The sequence below is a fragment of the Vigna unguiculata genome, chromosome 3 (genome assembly GCF_004118075.2).
Source record: "Vigna unguiculata cultivar IT97K-499-35 chromosome 3, ASM411807v1, whole genome shotgun sequence".
Classification (NCBI taxonomy): Eukaryota; Viridiplantae; Streptophyta; class Magnoliopsida; order Fabales; family Fabaceae; genus Vigna; species Vigna unguiculata.
Window position 1 is genome coordinate 35,625,944 of NC_040281.1, and position 18,983 is coordinate 35,644,926.

The 18,983-nt window shown below is 35.3% G+C and overlaps 3 protein-coding genes across 3 annotated transcripts; 2 read left to right on the forward strand and 1 right to left on the reverse strand.

Moving 5' to 3' along the window:
* Window positions 1-94: 94 nt before the first annotated feature.
* Window positions 95-1,448, forward strand: LOC114176812 (toll/interleukin-1 receptor-like protein). Its single transcript, XM_028061978.1, has 2 exons — window positions 95-743; window positions 940-1,448. The coding sequence occupies exons 1-2, from the start codon at window positions 241-243 to the stop codon at window positions 1,340-1,342; spliced, it is 906 nt and encodes a 301-aa protein (XP_027917779.1). The 5' UTR covers window positions 95-240; the 3' UTR covers window positions 1,343-1,448.
* Window positions 1,449-8,686: 7,238 nt separating this feature from the next.
* On the forward strand, window positions 8,687-11,404 carry LOC114178175 (pentatricopeptide repeat-containing protein At1g59720, chloroplastic/mitochondrial). Its single transcript, XM_028063930.1, has one exon. The coding sequence runs from the start codon at window positions 9,079-9,081 to the stop codon at window positions 10,912-10,914; it is 1,836 nt and encodes a 611-aa protein (XP_027919731.1). The 5' UTR covers window positions 8,687-9,078; the 3' UTR covers window positions 10,915-11,404.
* A 131-nt stretch (window positions 11,405-11,535) lies between these two features.
* Window positions 11,536-17,900, reverse strand: LOC114175384. Its single transcript, XM_028060155.1, has 4 exons — window positions 17,352-17,900; window positions 13,573-14,349; window positions 12,867-13,158; window positions 11,536-12,019 (listed from the first exon to the last, which is right to left on the reverse strand). The coding sequence occupies exons 1-4, from the start codon at window positions 17,883-17,885 to the stop codon at window positions 11,985-11,987; spliced, it is 1,638 nt and encodes a 545-aa protein (XP_027915956.1). The 5' UTR covers window positions 17,886-17,900; the 3' UTR covers window positions 11,536-11,984.
* Between the last annotated feature and the right edge of the window lie 1,083 nt (window positions 17,901-18,983).

Sequence of the window (18,983 nt, forward strand, 5' to 3'; positions counted from 1 at the left end):
CTTCACTTTCCAGCGTCAAATTTTGAATCACAGAATCAACAATACTCACCAATTCTTATAATTGGAGGAACCAAATTAACAAAGTCAAAAAAAAAGAAACAAAAGGAAGCCTCCACTCAAATTCCACTTTAGCCACACGTAAAAGGGTTCCCACTTAAATACATTAACCTTGAGTTGATATATAGTTTTATTGAAACACACATTTTGATTTTCATTATTACAGGTAGATTGAAAACACAGATGGCATCATTTGTTCCTCCTCTTTCTCCATCTTTGTTATCCAAGACCCCTCAGCAAGTGCATCAAGTTTTCCTTAGCTTTAGGGGTGAGGACACACGTTACAGTTTCACCAGCCATCTTTACGCAGCATTAAGAAGGCTTCAGGTCAAAACTTACATTGACAACGATTTGGAACGAGGCGATGAGATATCACCCTCGCTTCTTAAGGCAATCCAGGATGCAAAAGTCTCCGTCGTTGTTTTCTCCCAAAACTATGCTTCTTCACGCTGGTGCTTGGACGAACTCGTCAAAATCACCCAATGTAAGAGGAACAGTGGCCAAATTATAGTGCCTATTTTTTACCACGTTGACCCAACCCATGTTCGCCATCAAACTGGTTCCTATGCACATGCTTTCGCGTCGCACGAAAAACGTTTCGCCGCTGATTTGAATAGGGTTCAAGCGTGGCGGCTTGCACTCACCGAAGTAGCCAATATCTCTGGCTGGGATTGCTTGACCACAAGGTAAAACATCTCATCTTTAGTGACACCTTTTATTACCACCGTTATCAGAAAATTTGTTGTTTTTTGGTTTTATTCTTTCACTCACCGTCAACCATTCATTAACATGTAGTTTCACTTCCAAGATGCTGTTATACTTAAAAGTATACTTCTTAACTCTGAATTTTAATTGTAATACTTTTTTGAAATTGATGAGCAGTGTGGAGTCTGAACTAGTGGAGATAATCGGTAAGGATATATTTGAAAAGTTGGAGTCGGTGACAGGTGGGGGACTGGAAAGACGCATTGGCATGCAGAAGGAAATGGCACAGCAGAAACTGGAGAAGTTACTGAGAACGGGTGATGTGAGGGACATGGAAGAGTTGATCACAGCGATGCATGAACTTGGAGAAGTGAAATTGGAGAAGGCGATGCAAACGGATGATTCAGGCGTTTGGAAGGAGGTTATAGAGACGTATGAGCGTATATTGCAGCTTAAACAGGACAAGTGGATGCGAACACTTAATACGAAAGACATGCAGGATTTGATAAGTACGAGGGGGCATGTTATGCAGATTCAGAGAGAGCAATCCAACCGTAGGATGGGCTTCCGCGGTATATAGATGCATCTTTCGTTCGCTTCATCATTATGTAATCTAAATTAAACCAAATCAAACCTATGTAATTTGGATTGATTTCATTGGTTTTAGTTTTAAAATAATTTAGTTACTTATTGTTTGATGAACAATGATTTTAGCTGCAAAAAGAAGATATGGCCAGTCCTTAGGGGCACTAGAGCTGCTACGCGTGGCCACTTTACTAAAATAGAGAAAAGGAAGAATAAAGGAGAAGAGAAAGGAAAGACTAAAAGAAGAACACATCCGAAAAGCTTTTTATTTAATAATTTAATATTTATTAAATTCAGTTTTTCTTTTTCTTTTAAAAGATTTACATATTTTTTTCATTTGAATGTAAAATTTAATTCACAATTTAAATACGATTTATTATATAAATATATAATTATTATTACATTGTGTTGTGTTTAATTGAGCACTTTTTATATTTTCATTTATTTTACATTAAATTGCGGAACATAAAATTACAAATTTTATACTTTGAATCTCTTTTCTTAAATGATAAATTAACATCTTATTAGATATAAAAATCATAAAGAAATATAAATTAAACTTTTACTTAATTACTTTTTACGATAATTCAACATTGGATTATTATTTATAGCTTTCTTTTAGAGTATTATTTATTAACAGGCGAAAACGATATTCTTAATGACACGTGAAATTGATAAATATTTATTTTTAGACTATTATATCAAGAATAAGTCTCAAGATTTCTTTACACGTATATTAGTTGATGTTAATCTTTTATCTAACTAATCATTTTTTTATGTGGAAAAGTCATCATTTGTTTATTGTTTCTCTATTTTGTTCAAATTGTAAAATGATTGGCCATGGTCTATCTAATTATACATGGTTACAAGATGAAGCCAATGTTATTTCTAGCAAGGAAAAAATACACTAGTGCAGAATTGCATTTTTACCTCGCCTTATAGGCTTCGGTTCACAAGGAACTAAAGCATATAAGGGTGCGGTGACATTTTTGCAATTCCAGGCAACTTTTATGTCTCGGTTCAAGAAAAATCCGAAGCCAAAAGGGGTTATAGGCTTCGGTTCAAAAAAAAACCGGTGCCAAAAGGTGCTTATATGCTTCGGTTGAACAGACCCGAAGCCAAAAACATGACTAGAAATTTCAAAAATGCCACTAGCTATTACGTCTTTGGCCTCGGGTGGGACTGAACCGGGGCCAAATAGGACTATATGCCTCGGTTATTAATTGAACCGAGGCCATATAGTTTAATTAGGGCACAAAAATGCGAACCCCTCTACTTCTTCCTCGCGTGCCGCTGCATCTCCTCCATCTCTCTATGCGTCTCGCTAGTGTCCTGAATCCCCTCTCCCTTTCACCTCACGCATGAACCCTAGCGACAACACAGGCCACCGCCAGGAGCTTAGCCGGCAGCGACACATCTTCTCTTCCTTCCTCCCCATCGTAAGATAACGGCGGCTTCTTGCTCGCATGACTGCACGACAACACCGATCCCTCTCACAACTGCGCGACCCTCTCCGCCGGGGACTACGTCAACGATTCCAGCCCTCGTCGGCGTCCACGTCGGCGCGCATTCGTCTCCAAACCCTAACTCTCTTCTTCCGCATGAGAGAAATGTCCTAGGTCCTGCGACTCGCTGCCACCACGCCAAGCACCGAGACCGGGTCCGCGAGCACCAAGGAAACCAACCCTAACTCTTAGCAGTCAAGAATAGAGAATGATTGATTGATCATGGTTTTCTTTGATATTCTTTCATTTTCACTTTACCCTTTAGTTTCTTGATATTTCTGATTTTCAATTTAGTTTCTGTACTTTTGATTCTGTTTTCAATTCAATGCATTGCCCTTTACTTCCTTTTAATATGCGCGTGTACTCTTTATTCCAGGTTTCAATTTACATTACAGTTTTTCTTCATTTTCGTTGTGGTAGTTAAAGTAGTTTTTACAGTTTATCATTGTTCTTACATTTCTGCACTGATTTTCTCCATGCCAATTTCCGCTTCTAGCTCTGTATTTCAGTTTTCTGTGTTGAATCACATCAGTATCAATATGTGAATCTGATCCCCAGTTACAATTCCAGTTCTTTGTTTTACAGTTTTTTTTTCCAATTTAGAAGTCAGGTTTTTCAGTTTTTTTTAGATATTCCCACATTAGCTTCGGTTTTGCACTCAGATTCATTTTTAATTCATTAGTTCAGATTTCTATTTCTCTATTTCTGATTTGTTTTTGGGTGTGAACGATTGGGGAAGATGAAATATGAGAGCTTTGTGCTGGAACGGGGGTTCTGATTCTGTGTGATGTTGTATTGCAGGGATGGACCCGAGGCTTCCTTTACCATATGGCTTTGGTTCTCGTGGACCCGAGGCAGAAAAGAAACCCTATGGCTCCGGTTCATTTAAAACCGAGGCATAAAAGGGACTCTATGGCTTCGGGTAACAACCGAAGCCAAAAGGGGTACCTTTTGGCCTCACCCCAATATGCCTCGGTTCCAGACCCGAGGCAAAATGAGGAAAATAACCGGGGCAAAAAGCCCTTACTGCATTGGTGATAGTTGATGAAAAAATACAACAACATTATTGTTCTAAGGTGATTGATGCATAGAACACTTCAACTAAGTGATAAAGTTTGTGGTTCAATCTTTTATTGTGCAACATGTTGTGGTACACCCTGTTGCTCTTTCACATCCCGAGCCAATGGTGGTTAATAATAATAATATTTGTGTTGTGAATGAGTATTCTCTTGTTAATAATCTAGATGGTGCCAATGAAATTGGATACCTTGGCTGGTATGCCTTCTTTGGATGATGTCATTCTCATTATCAATAGTTTGCAGGGTTTACAACAATTAGATTCAACTCCTAGTAGTTCTGAGATAGGTCGTAATTCTTTGACGTTTAAGGAAATTCATTTTGCGGATGAATTGAAAAAAACTTCTAAATGGACTAATATGCTTGATATAGTAGGGAGGATTCTAATACTAAAAAAGATGCCAAGCTAGTTCAAACTATAGGGAAACCTGCTAGACGTAGGTCAAAGAATGTTAATACTAAATCTTCCAAAACAAAGACTCCTAAAAGCTAAAAGCCTTTTTTGAAATATGAGAAAGTTGGCTAATGATATTTTTCTTTAATATACCGAGGAATTTAGTATTTTCCTAGTATAAGGAGTTCAAATTTTTGTGATTTATATCATTGGTTTATTATTATCTACTTAGTGTTTTTTATAATAGGTATTTTTTGTTTTTGTTTACAATGTAATTTATTGTGGATTTGGTGTAGTCCTCCATATATTTTTTTCTTTTTTATTTTTTAATAACACTAGTGCAGAATTGCATTTTTACCTTGCCTTATAGGCCTCGGTTGGCAAGGAACCGAAGCATATAACGGCGCGGTGGCATTTTTGCAATTTCAGGCAACTTTTATGCCTCGGTTCAAGAAAAACCCGGGGCCAAAAGGGGTTATAGGCTTCGGTTAAAAAAAATCAGTGCCAAAAGGTGCTTATATGCTTCTGTTGAACAGACCCGAAGCCAAAAGGTTACGTCTTTGGCCTCGGGTGGCACTGAACCGGGGCCAAATAGTTTAATTAGGGCACAAAAACGTGAACCCCTCTACTTCTTCCTCGTGCGCCGCTGCATCTTCTCCATCTTATCCATCTTCTTCCTCGCGCGCACAGAACCATATGGGAACCCTAAACCCTAGCCACCGTGATCTGCGAAGCTGTCGTCGTGAACCTGATTGGCGTCGGCCACCACTGCAACGCGAAAACAGGGCACCAGATTTGTAACGCGGCGACGCAATCCACCATGGCAGCACCTTTCGTGAGATCGCCATCGCGCTCCACTAGAGGAACCACCGTTGAGATCTCCGCCGCTGCAGAAAGCCACCGTCACCGCAACAGAGGTCGTGAATCTGCACTGTCATCGTTCTCGCGTTCATGGTTCCTGGTGAGCTCTTCCTGTCTTCTCGTCGTTCGTCGCAGCGGCGCCGATGATGGCTTGCAGTTGTGGTTCGCGTTCATCGCTGCGACAATGGTGGTTCGTCGATGGGGGATTCTGGTTCGCGTTCATTGCTGGGATGGGGGATTCTGGTTCGCGTTCATTGCAGGGATGGAGTTGTTTTATTCTAGTGTTGCGGGATGAAACGATTCTGGTTCTGGTCCGGCGAAAAATTGACTTTAAGATCTGTGCCGCGAAAAATTTAATTAAAAAAATATATTTTTATCTTATGACTTCGGTTCTCATGGACCCGGGGCAGAAAAGGAACTCTATGACTTCGGGTAACAACCGAGGCCAAAAGGGGTACCTTTTGGCCTCACCACAATATGCCTCGGTTCCAGACCCGAGGCAAAATGAGAAAAATAACCGGGGCAAAAAGTCCTTACTACAGTGGTGTAAACTCTTTATGTAATGAGAGTGATGCCTAATACAAACTTATTTGAAAAAATACACCTAAGTCACGTTAAAAGTATTTGTAATCATTGAATTTTAAAAAATATATATTAGTTGTTATCAGATATTACTATGACTATAACTATAATAGGTTAAATAATGGGATGTTGAAAGTTTTTACTATCAAATGTGCATAGGAAAATTAACATAAAAATATAAAGCATCATTTTTAGCTTAATCGAATTACAAATTTCAATTTTTTTTCATAATTTAAAAGAACCTGTAAAATATTATAATAGTATTTAAAATTATTTTTAATATTTGAAATTAGTTTAAATTTAAGAATAATATTAAAAAATATATACATAAAATACAATTAATAATAAGACTTTATAAATATTTAAAAATAGTGTTAAAAAAATGAAAGTTGTAATTAATAATTATCAATATTTATCTAAATTTGTGTAGTACTGTTAAAAAGGTTTTAAAGTATAATTAATAATAATAAAATATTAATATTCAATTAAACATTATCTAATATTAATAATAATCTTTTTATTAGCTACTAAAAAATTATTATTTTAATAATTTATATAGAGTATTATATTTATTGGTAATAAATGTAATTGTAAAATTCATAATTAAATTCAATTTTAATCGATATTCACATATTCCTTAATTACTAAAATTAATTATTAATGCTAAAAACTTAAGTAATATGTTAAATCAAATCTGTCTAACATAACCCAACCAAGAAAAGAGATGAATTGGTTATTGAAACTTTTACTAATTTTAAATGAATCTTGAAGGTTTCTTTCATCTTTATACCTCAAATACCCAGTTTTACAGTTCTGTTTTAATAGACTAATTTAAAGCAATTGACAAAGGCATAAGAGAAGAGAGAAACAAAGAACACAACAATTTATACTGGTTTGATTCAAGATGAATCTATGTCCAGTCTTCTCCTAAGCAACCCACTTAGGAGGATTCCACTAAATCAATAAAGATACAAGAATTACAAGAGCATCTATATAATTCAAGACCCTAAAGACTAAGGAGCTGGATCTACAAATCAAAAACTCCTCCTAGATGCAATGCATCCACACAATTGCACCTAGACCTTCACTTTACATAATGAATCAACTGTAAAGAAATACAAATAAGAAAAGAAGCAAGGAATGAATACACCTAGTAGTTGTGTAGATTTGTCACTTGATTCCTACATCCAAGCTTGACTCATCAAGGTTGAATCCACCATCAATCTTCTTGAAGGTTCACTTGAATGATCTCTCAAGAACGCACAAGAACTCTGTAGATCTCAAAAAAATAGTCTCTCAATTAGTTTTTCTCAGTATTTCAGTTAGTTTTCTCTATCTTTTAAAACTGATTTCAAAATTGTTTTTATACCAAAGTTCGGCTGCAGTGACTAATAGATTAGGAATTTACCTAATAGATTATCATGAGTGTATTTTAACTGCATCAGTGTAGTGCCCTCATCTAATCTATTAGTTAAGTAGCTAATCTATTCATGAGTTCACATTCAAGAGTTTGATGGCTGATACAATTCAATGCAAGCTTGTTTTACATGTAATTCTTGATCTACAACATCTAATGCACAAGCTAGAAAATCATGACTAATCCTAAACCAGTGATGCACAACTTTGGACATCATCAAAACCATCTTCACTTCAGTTGAATAAGCTCCCCCTTTCAACATAATAATAATCATCAAAATTTTAATTTATTATATAATATTTTAACGCAATTTTTTAAAATTTAAATTTTAAAATATTTGATTGATTTTATGCTAATATAATTTTAGAATAATTTATTATTATTATTATTATTATTATTACTATTATTCTAAATTTATATATTTAATTATTTTATAAATATTTAGGTGATATGAAAATAATATTATAAATATATAAACTAGATTAAAAAGAAATTTTAAGGATTATATCAAGCAGTAAAATTAATTTGGAAAAATATTTTCCAAGATTTTTATTGAATAAGATGAAGTTTACATTCAAGTAAGTATCATTATACGAGGATGACTTTATTGCATGATGGTTTTCTTCGTGGTGGTTGTTCTTCGAAAGTTGGATACCGGCATGAAAAACCTCATGAATTTCATGCAACATAGTATGTGCATGATTTGGAAACGGAACACTAGAATTGTCAACATCAATATAAAAATTCTTCAAGTAAAGTGATTATATGTAAGTATGGGCTGAAATTGGTGTTGTAACATTTGTTGTAAATAAATTTGATATTAGATCATCAAAACTTGGGTATGGATATTTTTTGAGGAACCGAGTAATGGAGTAAGTATTCATTTCGAATGAAAGTAATAAAAATCACTTGTCATTTATGGTAATATCTTTTATCTTAATCACAAAATTTCATATTTTTTAAGACATAGAAACAAGCACGCCAAATGATAGGATAACATATAATATTCATATCATCCAATTAAATGATAAAAACTCAATTAAAAATACTCAAATTTATGTTACAATATGTTATTTAATAACAAAGTATTATGAAACATTAATAAGATAAAAGGAACCAAAATCCATGTATACATTAGAGTTTAGGGGAAAAGTTACGCTATAACCCTAACCAAACAAATTAGTCACAAATATTAAAACAAAAAAACAAAAAAAAAGGTAAGTTATTCATCAGATAAAGTAAATTGAAATTACGGAAAATTGTCTTAAATTTCTCACTCTGTAAAGTTTACCATTATCTTTCTCTCAAACTTCAAAAGAAAGAAACTAAAATTATTATTTGAGATGAAGTTTGCGTAAATATCTGAATGTCTAAGATGTTCAATATGAAAGATTACAAATAAAACAAATCTTGAGCTTGGCCACGAAACAATTCACATCATGTACGTGTTTCACTTATCATGACAGGATAAATGTATTATAAGTCACCCTAAATCGTGTTGTGTAACTCAAAAAATCAAAAAAATCGTAGAATTGTTTCTCTTTTCAGTACGGATTTATTGAGTCTCATATGTTAGTTAATTTTTAAATTTTAAGAAACCTCTTGTTCTTAAAATGATTGTGCTTCACAGTAACACAATGTGCTGCGTAAGTATGTTCATGTTTGTGCTTATTTTAAAGATCCTTTTCTCCATCGTTTATATAGCTGATTGTTTTCTTATTTTTGGATGATTTGGCATTGTTTCTTGTGATTAGGTAGAAAAACTCAATCATACCTTAGCATCCACCTTATCCGCTTCATCCAGTGAAGAAGATAACGGAAACATCGTTGATCTCTTTACATCAATTTTTCCGAAGAAATCCCACGTTGTAATATTCTTCATTGAGTCCTTCACCATGTCTACAAGCCCCCCTCCTCTGTTTTTCTCCACAGCCACCACCAACAACAACCACCAAAGCCAACACTTGAGCCACACACACCTCATCCACTTGTTGAACCCAAACACCTCTATGCCTCAACTCAAGCAAATTCACGCGCAAACGCTACGCACAGTTGACACCAACCACCCACAAGCTCTTTTTCTCTATGCAAGAATTCTTCTTTACTCCTCTCTGGCTGATCTCAACTACGCCACTCGTGTGTTTCACCACTTTTCGCACCCCAATTCCTTCATGTGGAACACCCTCATAAGAGCCTACGCGCGAAGCACCAACACCATCCACAAACACAAGGCCATGGAGCTTTACAAAGCAATGGTGACGGGGGAAGAGAATACCGCAGTTCCCGATAACCACACTTTCCCTTTTGTTCTGAAGGCATGCGCTTACACGTTTTCTCTTTGTGAGGGAAAACAGGTGCATGCGCACGCTTTGAAACATGGGTTCGAGTTAGACACACACGTTTGTAACAGTTTGATTCATTTTTATGCGACATGTGGTCGCTTAGATTCGGCAGAGAAAATATTTTATAAGATGAATGAGAGAAGCGAGGTTTCCTGGAACATAATGATCGATTCTTACGCAAAGGGTGGAAAGTTTGACACTGCTTTGAAAATGTTTGGAGAGATGCAGAAGGAGCATGAGCCCGATGGGTATACGATGCAGAGTGTTTTCAGTGCTTGTGCTGGTTTGGGTTCTTTGTCTTTGGGTTTGTGGGCACATGCTTATATTTTGAAAAAGTGTGACAAGAATATTGTGGATGATGTTTTGGTCAACACTGGTTTGGTGGATATGTATTGCAAATGTGGTGAGATGGAAATTGCAAACCAAGTGTTTGAAAGCATGCCTGCTAGAGATGTAAATTCATGGAATTCAATTATCATGGGTTTTGCAATGCATGGTAAGGCTGAAGCTGCGTTGGACTATTATGTCAGAATGGTCAAGGTAGAGAAAATTGTTCCCAATTCAATAACTTTTGTTGGTGTTTTGTGTGCATGTAACCATAGAGGCATGGTTGAGGAGGGTATTGTTCACTTTGACATGATGACTAAGGAGTACAACGTGGAACCAAGATTGGAGCATTATGGTTGTCTTGTTGACCTTTTTGCTCGAGCAGGGCGCATCGATGAGGCTCTAAACGTGGTCTCAGAAATGCCAATCAAACCAGATGGTGTAATTTGGAGGAGTCTTTTGGATGCTTGTTGCAAACAACACGCAAGTGTTGAGCTAAGTGAAGAAATGGTAAAGCAAGTCTTTGAATCAGAGGGGAGTGTCTGTAGTGGTGTTTATGTGCTTTTGTCAAAAGTATATGCTTCTGCATGTAGGTGGAATGATGTAGGGATGCTTAGAAAACTAATGACTGATAAGGGTGTGACTAAAGAACCTGGCTGCAGCTTAATAGAGATAGATGGAACGGTTCATGAATTTTTTGCAGGGGACACCACTCATCCACAGAGTGAAAATATATATAAGTTTGTGAATGAAATTGATGAGAAGTTACAATCAATAGGTTATTTACCCGATTACTCAGGAGCAACTACGATTGATGAGGCTAATGATGGTAAACAGAATACTCTAAGATTGCATAGTGAGAGACTTGCCATAGCATTTGGGATCTTGAACTCAAAACCAGGCATTCCAATTAGAGTGTTCAAGAATCTTAGGGTGTGCAATGATTGCCACAGGGTTACCAAGTTGATCTCCAGAATATATAATGTGGAGATAATTGTAAGAGATAGAGTACGATTCCACCACTTTAAAGACGGAACTTGTTCTTGTATGGATTATTGGTGATTCATGCTGGTGTTCAAGGTAATATGTATATTTGAAAATCACATTCTAGAACAAGAAGGATTGAATTCATTCTTTAAACTGTCCTTATGTTAACAGAGAAGGATTGATTTTGTCAACAAATATCTCTTCATATATACGAATGTTATGATGTTATGATTAAATCTCTGAACAAATGTCTAAAAGACATTATTACATATCAACATGACTCCATGTTAGTTTATTAAACTACTAGTATTTGTATGCATCTTGTTTCTTCAAGATTCTTATCTTTCGGCTGGGAAATTGTAACATCTCCGAGAATGATTCAAAGCAAAAAGCCTCAGTAACAGGACTACATGGATCACACGTACTAGCTGCATTTGGAATTTTTGATCAAGAAATCATGTGAGATATATTTTAAAGTGGTTCACCTCTTTGAAAGACAGCACATATGATTCCGACAGAGTATAATGCATAATGTGCACTGGATCATGTTGACAAATAAACTTATATGATATTGATTTTACAATGCAAAGATCTACCACTTCCAGTCTTTATTTCATTCCATGCAGCAAAATTACAAACAACTGAGGAAAAATGAATATCTGATTAAAAAAATGTTAATAATTCTTGAAATTCATGTATGACTAAAAATAATTTATATCTACTTTGCTGACAGTGTCTATACAAGTGGCTTAAAAAACATGAAAAAAAAAGAAAAATACCAAAAAAATAGATACAACAAAATATATGAATCCACATTAATAAACTCAGATTAAAGCTAGCACTAACAAATAACAAGCCCAACAAAGGCTTCCATCTGCATAAGAATCGTCTACATTCTACATACATAGTATTGGACACCACTTAAGAGTGGATATTGCTGACATGAGCCTTACCAAAATACTTTAAGGTACAATTTGACCTCCACCAATTCTTCCTTATGAATGCCAGGGAATCACTTGAAATAGGTGAAGTTTTGCAACAAATTCTTAAATGTTATCATATAAAATTTGAAACAGGCTTTGGATCACAACGTAAATAGGCCTTGCATTTCAGCAGATTCAAGACTCCAACAATAATCTAGCTTGTCAAAGTAGACCTTGCTCCTCAAAGTCTTTTGCCACTGAAACACCAGAACAAGAAGCAAATGTTAGTTAGTTCAGCACGATAACATATAAGATAACTCTAACCTAAACGTGAGGAAGAAGAAGCCGAATAGTGTAACTGAAGTCTTATGTGCAATTGAAACAACCAAACCAGAATCACAGGAATTTATGAGTTCTTAGAATTTGCCTGAACATGCTACATAAGTGGTATAAACCATGACAATATAATATAAAATGGGAAAAGCTAATATTCGTTGAATAACTTTTATGACATTTGACGAACTATAACTAGATTTTTCCTTGAAATGAAACAATAATCAAGTCCTGAAGAAGTAGCTGATTTTTCTATGAAGTAGAGAAAAATATGTAAAGCAGAACAACAACTTGAATACTTGGTATAGAATTTTGTAGTTCATGAGAGAATTATAATGAATGAAGCCATCAACATAATCCCCAATTCTTCAACTTAATACTTCTTTTGTTTTGCTCAACATCCATCATATTTTATAGGATCCAAGATATCGTATAAGTAAGTGCACACAAATTTGTCTAGAGAGAGAGAACAAAAGTGAGAGAAAATAGCTTATAATTTATAAAACTCTGGTTTAATCAAATTTGAATAACAAATTATCATTTCTAAACGTCAGACAAAAAAAAAAAACTGTCTAATATAGAGGTTTCAAAATAATAACAAATCAAGGGCATGTTACTTCAGCGTAATAATCTAGGAATCAATTTGCTATTTTATATCCTAAATTTTAGCAGAAACAGTTTAATGAATTCCCCATAAAGTTCATGAAATTGGGTAACAAGACAAGTACAAGACAAGTAAGAAGAAAAAGATTTGACAAGGGAAAGACTGACCTTTAGACGAGGGAAGAACCAAAACAACTTGCATGGTGACATTGTTTGGAGGAAGCTGCAAGCGAAGAGGGTAGAGTTTTCCATTCAAAGGACTTCGAGTACACACAATAACTCCCTGAAGCCCCGTTTCTTCCTCAAACTTCCGAGTCAATTGCTCAACCCCATTCCCTTTGAAAACCAAAGAATAACCCTGCACATTCTCATCATCCACGTCCCCATTATCCTCTGCAACATGGTAGTATATAGTCCTCCCCTCCAACTTTGGTGGCGAACCCACATTTGAATCCGTTGACTACAAACCCATCCAAACAAAACATTAACAGTATAATCTTAATACAACACTAATTTATGAAACACTGATTTCTGAAAGGACTAAAACCTCATCACTTCATATTATGCATTAAATTTTTACAGTCACAACTAAAATCAAATTTGAAGATACTTTCAGAAGCAAAGTCAACTATTTCCATACCAAACCCATCATGTTACTGATACCAATTTTACTAATGATTAATATATGTCTACAACAGAGTACATTTATAAAAACTATTTACTGAATCAATTAACAATTTTCAATTACACAACAACATGATCCTATCAAACTAAAAAAAAAACACTATATTCCAGTTGACTCCAGGCAATAATTAACATTGAACAATCAATTAAGAAAAGTGTGAAAGAAAAAGGCATAAACATAGAGACATACCTCTTGTCTGGAGAAAGTAGTGGATTTGATGGAAATAGCAGAGGGAGTAGAGGAATCGAAATCGAGGGAATCGGAGTGAGGAATAGGAGGAGGAGCAGGAGACACGACGTGGATCTCCAACACATCAACATCCCACAAGATCCAATCCTGTGTGGCGGTCCTATGAGGGATATCATGCGTCACAGAGTTCCTCCAAGGTGGGAGGCCCCCATTGGCCCTCAGAAAGTTCCCATAACGGGTCTTCAGCTTCACCTGCGCGCCCTCCCTCACAGGCTCCCACTCCACGGAGGAGTCCAGCCGCCGCGGCATGCTCTGCACCACCTTGCGCCCCGTCACACCCAGCAGCAACGGCTGGTTCGACGCCGTTAGATACTTGCCGTAACAGCTCTTGAGCCGCAAGAGGTTGTCGAACTCCGGAATGAGCTCCACCGTCCACTTGGAGTTCTTGGAGGATCCGTTTCGGTCCTGGGTCACCGACTCCTCGTCATCCTCCGCCAGGAGGTACTTGTCGTGGTGGCTGCGCAGCCGCACCACCTTCGCGCGGTGGAAGAACTCCATGCCGGAGCGGAACACGCTGTCGGAACTTGTGCTCTGCATAGCAATAGTCGACGGGTTAATCGAAATTTTCGATTTTGTACTATGTATCCGAGGAACAGGGTGGTTGACTGACTGGTGTTTGTTTGATTGATTTGGATCACAGATGAAATGCAAGTGACTTTGTTGAGTTGGCTTTGATTTGGGCTTAGGGTATATATATAAAAGAAAATAGAAAGTTGAATTAGTTTATAAAGAATTATATTTTAAAAAAAATAGAAAAACTGAATAGTATTGTTTTAGAACAATGAAAGTTTTATAGTTTATTTTGTTTAAGAAACGAAAATAAAAGTGTAATTTTGTATTTTTTTTTTACTATTGAACGATGTAGATTGGGTAGAGTGAAGAGCAAATTGTGGGTGGCAGGTAGTAAGAAAACGAGAAACGCGAGCCAAATGAAAGGTACGCGTTTGGTGCATTGCTGCTGAAACTCCGCGTGAGCCAGTTGGGGGAGGTAACAAAAACACTCACGGTTTCATAGAAATTAAAACTTTCTAACAAAATCAACTGTTTCTTTACGTGTTTTGTTTATGTAAATGAAATTATGAATTTAATTGTTCGAATACAAATTTTAAAATTTTCATATATTTTATCTGTGTTCACTTTTCTGTCATCACGTTAGAAATTTTACTTTTTTTATTTATTTCTTGTCTTCACCTTCGTCTCGCATCTCATGAAAACTCATAACGGTGTGAGAATTTTATTGCTCTAAAACTTTAATAGAGTGAACGTAAAATGTCATATGTGAAAAGTTATGCTGACAAAACATCATAATAAAAAGGACAAAACATTGATTCCAAACATTATTTGGAGTTTTATTACAGATTACTTCAGAATAAAGAAGCCGTGGATTAAAACGTAAGTCAAGCACTTATCACTACTGAAAGATCGTTCGGATCGGTCAATCTCATTTGACTTATTAATGGGCTTTCCTTTTATGTTTAATCTGTTTGAAAGATTAAGAATACAATAAATAGTTACCAATTTGTTAAGATTAAGAATACAATAAATAATTAACAATTTGTTAAGAAAAGATATTTTTTTTATACCATGTAAAAATAAATGCATCACTTATAAGGTTTTGTAGATCTGATTTCATCATTTTTACATTTCTTATTTTTGCTTAGTTTATTATATTTTTATTTGAAATTAAACTTTATCTTTAATAATATGTAATGGTTTTAAGGAGTTGCTTATTTTTCTTTAGGTTATGAGTTCCTAATTTGTTTTTTCGTATTATACTGTATTTTAGTTGCAATTTAAAATATATTTTATCTGATCATGTTTTAATCTTAGTACGTGGATTTTCTATTTTTGGGAAAGTATGTTACTATTCTGCATTTACCTTCTTTATTTTTCTTATAAGTAAACATGTTTCCTGGCTAGTACTTATGTTGAATGTAATTATGCATTTGATAACACTTTAAAACTTGCACTCTCTTGTTACACATTCTAATACATTTTTTTTTTAAATATTGTAACAACTATTTATAATAAAATTGTTAACTTGGTCAAGTTTGCATATTTAGATTTGATCCACGTGGAGTAGAGTAAAAAAAGTTCATACGACAAAAAGTCTACATAATAAAAAGTTCACAGGAATAAAATAATAACAAAAGTCCTATGGATCAAGATTAATCTATGACTCGATTTGTAATATTAAGTCTTAAGTTAAGATAGATAGAATTTGGTCAGGACCAAATTAAGTAGGTTATTCAGGTTGGATCAACAAGTTAGGCCTAGGTCAAACAAAGGTTGATATAGTTCAAGTAGAGTCAAATACACTTCATGATAAGCCAACTTGACTCAATTTGAAAGTTGAGACAAATTAGTATAGATTGAAGGTCGATCTAATTCAATACAGGTTGAAAGTCAATCTAAGTTGATTTGGACCGAATGTCAATCCAAGTCAACACAAGTTAAAAGTTGACTTGAGTCGGTCAAGTTGAAGACAAGCCAAAAAATCAAGTTATGTCGACCTTAGTTGAAGGTCAACCCCAATCAGTTAGACCTAGGAATCAAGTTAAGTCGTCCTGGGATGAAGGTCGACCAAGTCAGCCTAGGTCAAGCTGATTTGAGCCTATTAGAGTTGAAGGTTAAAGACGAGTTGACTCGGGTCAAAAATAAATTCGAGTTGGCTCAAGTGAAAGATGGCACCAAGTCATTTCGAAACTAAAGCTCTTATACATTACAATTTAATTAAATTCTTGTAATAATGTTAAATATACTTTGATCGTAACCTTAAATTTACTTTAAGAGAAAGTTTTAAGAATTGAAGCATTTTGAGATCTTTTATTTGATGGATCAATAAAATAAAAGTTTTTTTAAGAATAAATTAAGAATGACCCATGATTATGTATGAAATTAACACATTTAATCTATAGTCTCTAAACCAAATAGTCATACAATGTCGCGGTCGAAATTAGAAATCTATAGTGAGAGATACAATAATTATATATATATATATATATATATATATATATATATATATATATATATATATATATATATATTAATGTTTTATTCTTTAACTAATATAATAAACTATATCACTAATATTTCTTGCATATTGAAAAAGCACCCCAGGAACTGTATATAAAATCTAATTTCAAATTAGTGTACACTGTCATTTCTAATTTAATCTCCATCGTCATCTCTATTTTGTTTAAACAAAACCGGGTTACGTTTTAAACCCTTAAAACTGTGTTATAGTAGGTTTTACTAATAAGTGTCTTTAAAATGATGATTATAAAAGTAAAAGAAGAAATGTTTAAAAAGCAAGACGAGCTGAAATTAACTTTTTTCAGAGAATATATATATTAATGGAGATATTTTATTCCAAATTAATTGAAATAGTTATTTCCGTTTTAATTTATGGCAATACGATTTTCTTTTCTTTATTTTTCAACAACACACCCATCTGCGAGTTCAATCCAAGCACGTTGTTGCCACCTAAGAATATTCAATGTGATATTAATTCATGATAGATACTAAAAACTAAGTGTGTTCTAAACAATTAAAAAAAAATGAAAAGTGTTTTTAGTTAAGGCTTTTAAATAAATACTGCAAATTAATTCCAGATGATGAAAAATGAATTTGGTTATCATCTAGAAAAGTTGATCTTAGAAACGAAGAAGATACAAAAGCTGAAGTTGAGTAGTAAAAGCAAGAGCGTAAAGACGTACCTGCGACAGTGACGAAAGCGACGTGGGCGAAGCCGGTTCTTCCGACGAAAAGCGAGTCTCCGGCAAAGAAAGCAGTTTGTCGGGAAACTCCAGAGGCTCCACACCCCACAAGATCCAATCGTGAGTAACGGAACTATAAGGGTCATCGTGCGTGATCGAGTTTCTCCACGGTAACGTTCCACCGTTCCCTCTAAGGTACTTCCCGCACCAGCTTCTCAGTCTCACCTGGAACCCTTCCGTTATGGGTTCCCATTCCAATTTCCCATCCCAACCCTCCTCCAAACTCCCCTGCACCACCTTCTTCCCCGTCACGCCTAACAGAAAGGGCGCGTCCGTCGCCGTTAGGTAACGCCCGTTCCAGTTCCTCAGACGCACGTGGTGGCTCTTCCCCTTCACTTCCTCCACCAACCATATTGCCTTTCCGGTTGACCCGTTTCTGCTCTGACGGAGTTTCTGGTGGTCGTCGTCGGCCACTAGGTACTTCCCGAGGTGGCTCCGTAGCTTCACGGCCTTGGCTTTGTTGAAATACTCCATTCCCTTGTGCCTCCCACTACACTCTTATGCTTCCTGTTATTTATATGAAGCTCTTATTCTTCGTTTTCATCACTATTTAATGTTCAGTGGTCCCAGAATTTTGTATTTTTGGATGGTTAAAATGGATGAAAATTAAGAATTTTACGTATATAAACCAAATAACGAATAGATTATGTGTATAAATCTAATTATAACAAGACTTACAAAGACTCTTACTTAGGGTTGACGGAGCAAGTTGGACTTGTATTATGGGTTTGAAATTTGGGATTTTTAGAAAGGACAAGGAAATGAAATGGAAGTTTCATAAAGAACATTCTAAGAAAATGAAGAAACAAGTGAGTTTCAGATTGAGTTGTTCTAGTAAAATTCACTTTGATTGTTTCTACATCTTCATCAAAATTTGCCTTTGACTATGGAATAAAATGTTATTTATTACATTCTTTATATATATGTCATGCATGAATTAGCTCTCTGCATCATCTCTTCTTAGAAAGTTAAGAGTTGATGTCACGTGTATTAAAATTACGTTTTCCTACTCATTTTATTAGTTGAAAATGTTGTTATATAATAGTGTAATTTATACAATGTTAGTAGCTTTTCCAGAAATATATTTATAAAAAGGAAAACGATCGTTTGACAAAGAAAATGTGACAAAGTTTTTGACAAAGTGATGTGGCATATATTAAATGAATTTTTTGAGTTAAAAAATACTGGTGCACGTGTGAATGTGGAGGAAAGGGAGGTGGTTCACAAAACGGGGTTCTCTTTCACAGAAGCTGCTCCCGTGCTGGTCTTCTCGGTGGTGCAGATTCAATTTCTTCAATCCCACCTCCTCTTAACCTTTTCTTCCCCACGGTAAGAGAGAATGATTCTGCAAAAAAGCATTTCGGCACCTAATTAGAATTTCTGCTGCATTTACCCAAACCCCATTGTGGTTGCATTTCGAATCCCACCCACACGAAAGCAGTTTGTCCCGACGGTGGTAGACGAAATTACAGCGGAACGTTTCCGACAGTGGTTGACAGAAAGCATTGAAGTTGTAGAAGAATTTGCGAAGACTAAGGCTGCAATTTTAAATGACAATCAATAATTACCTAT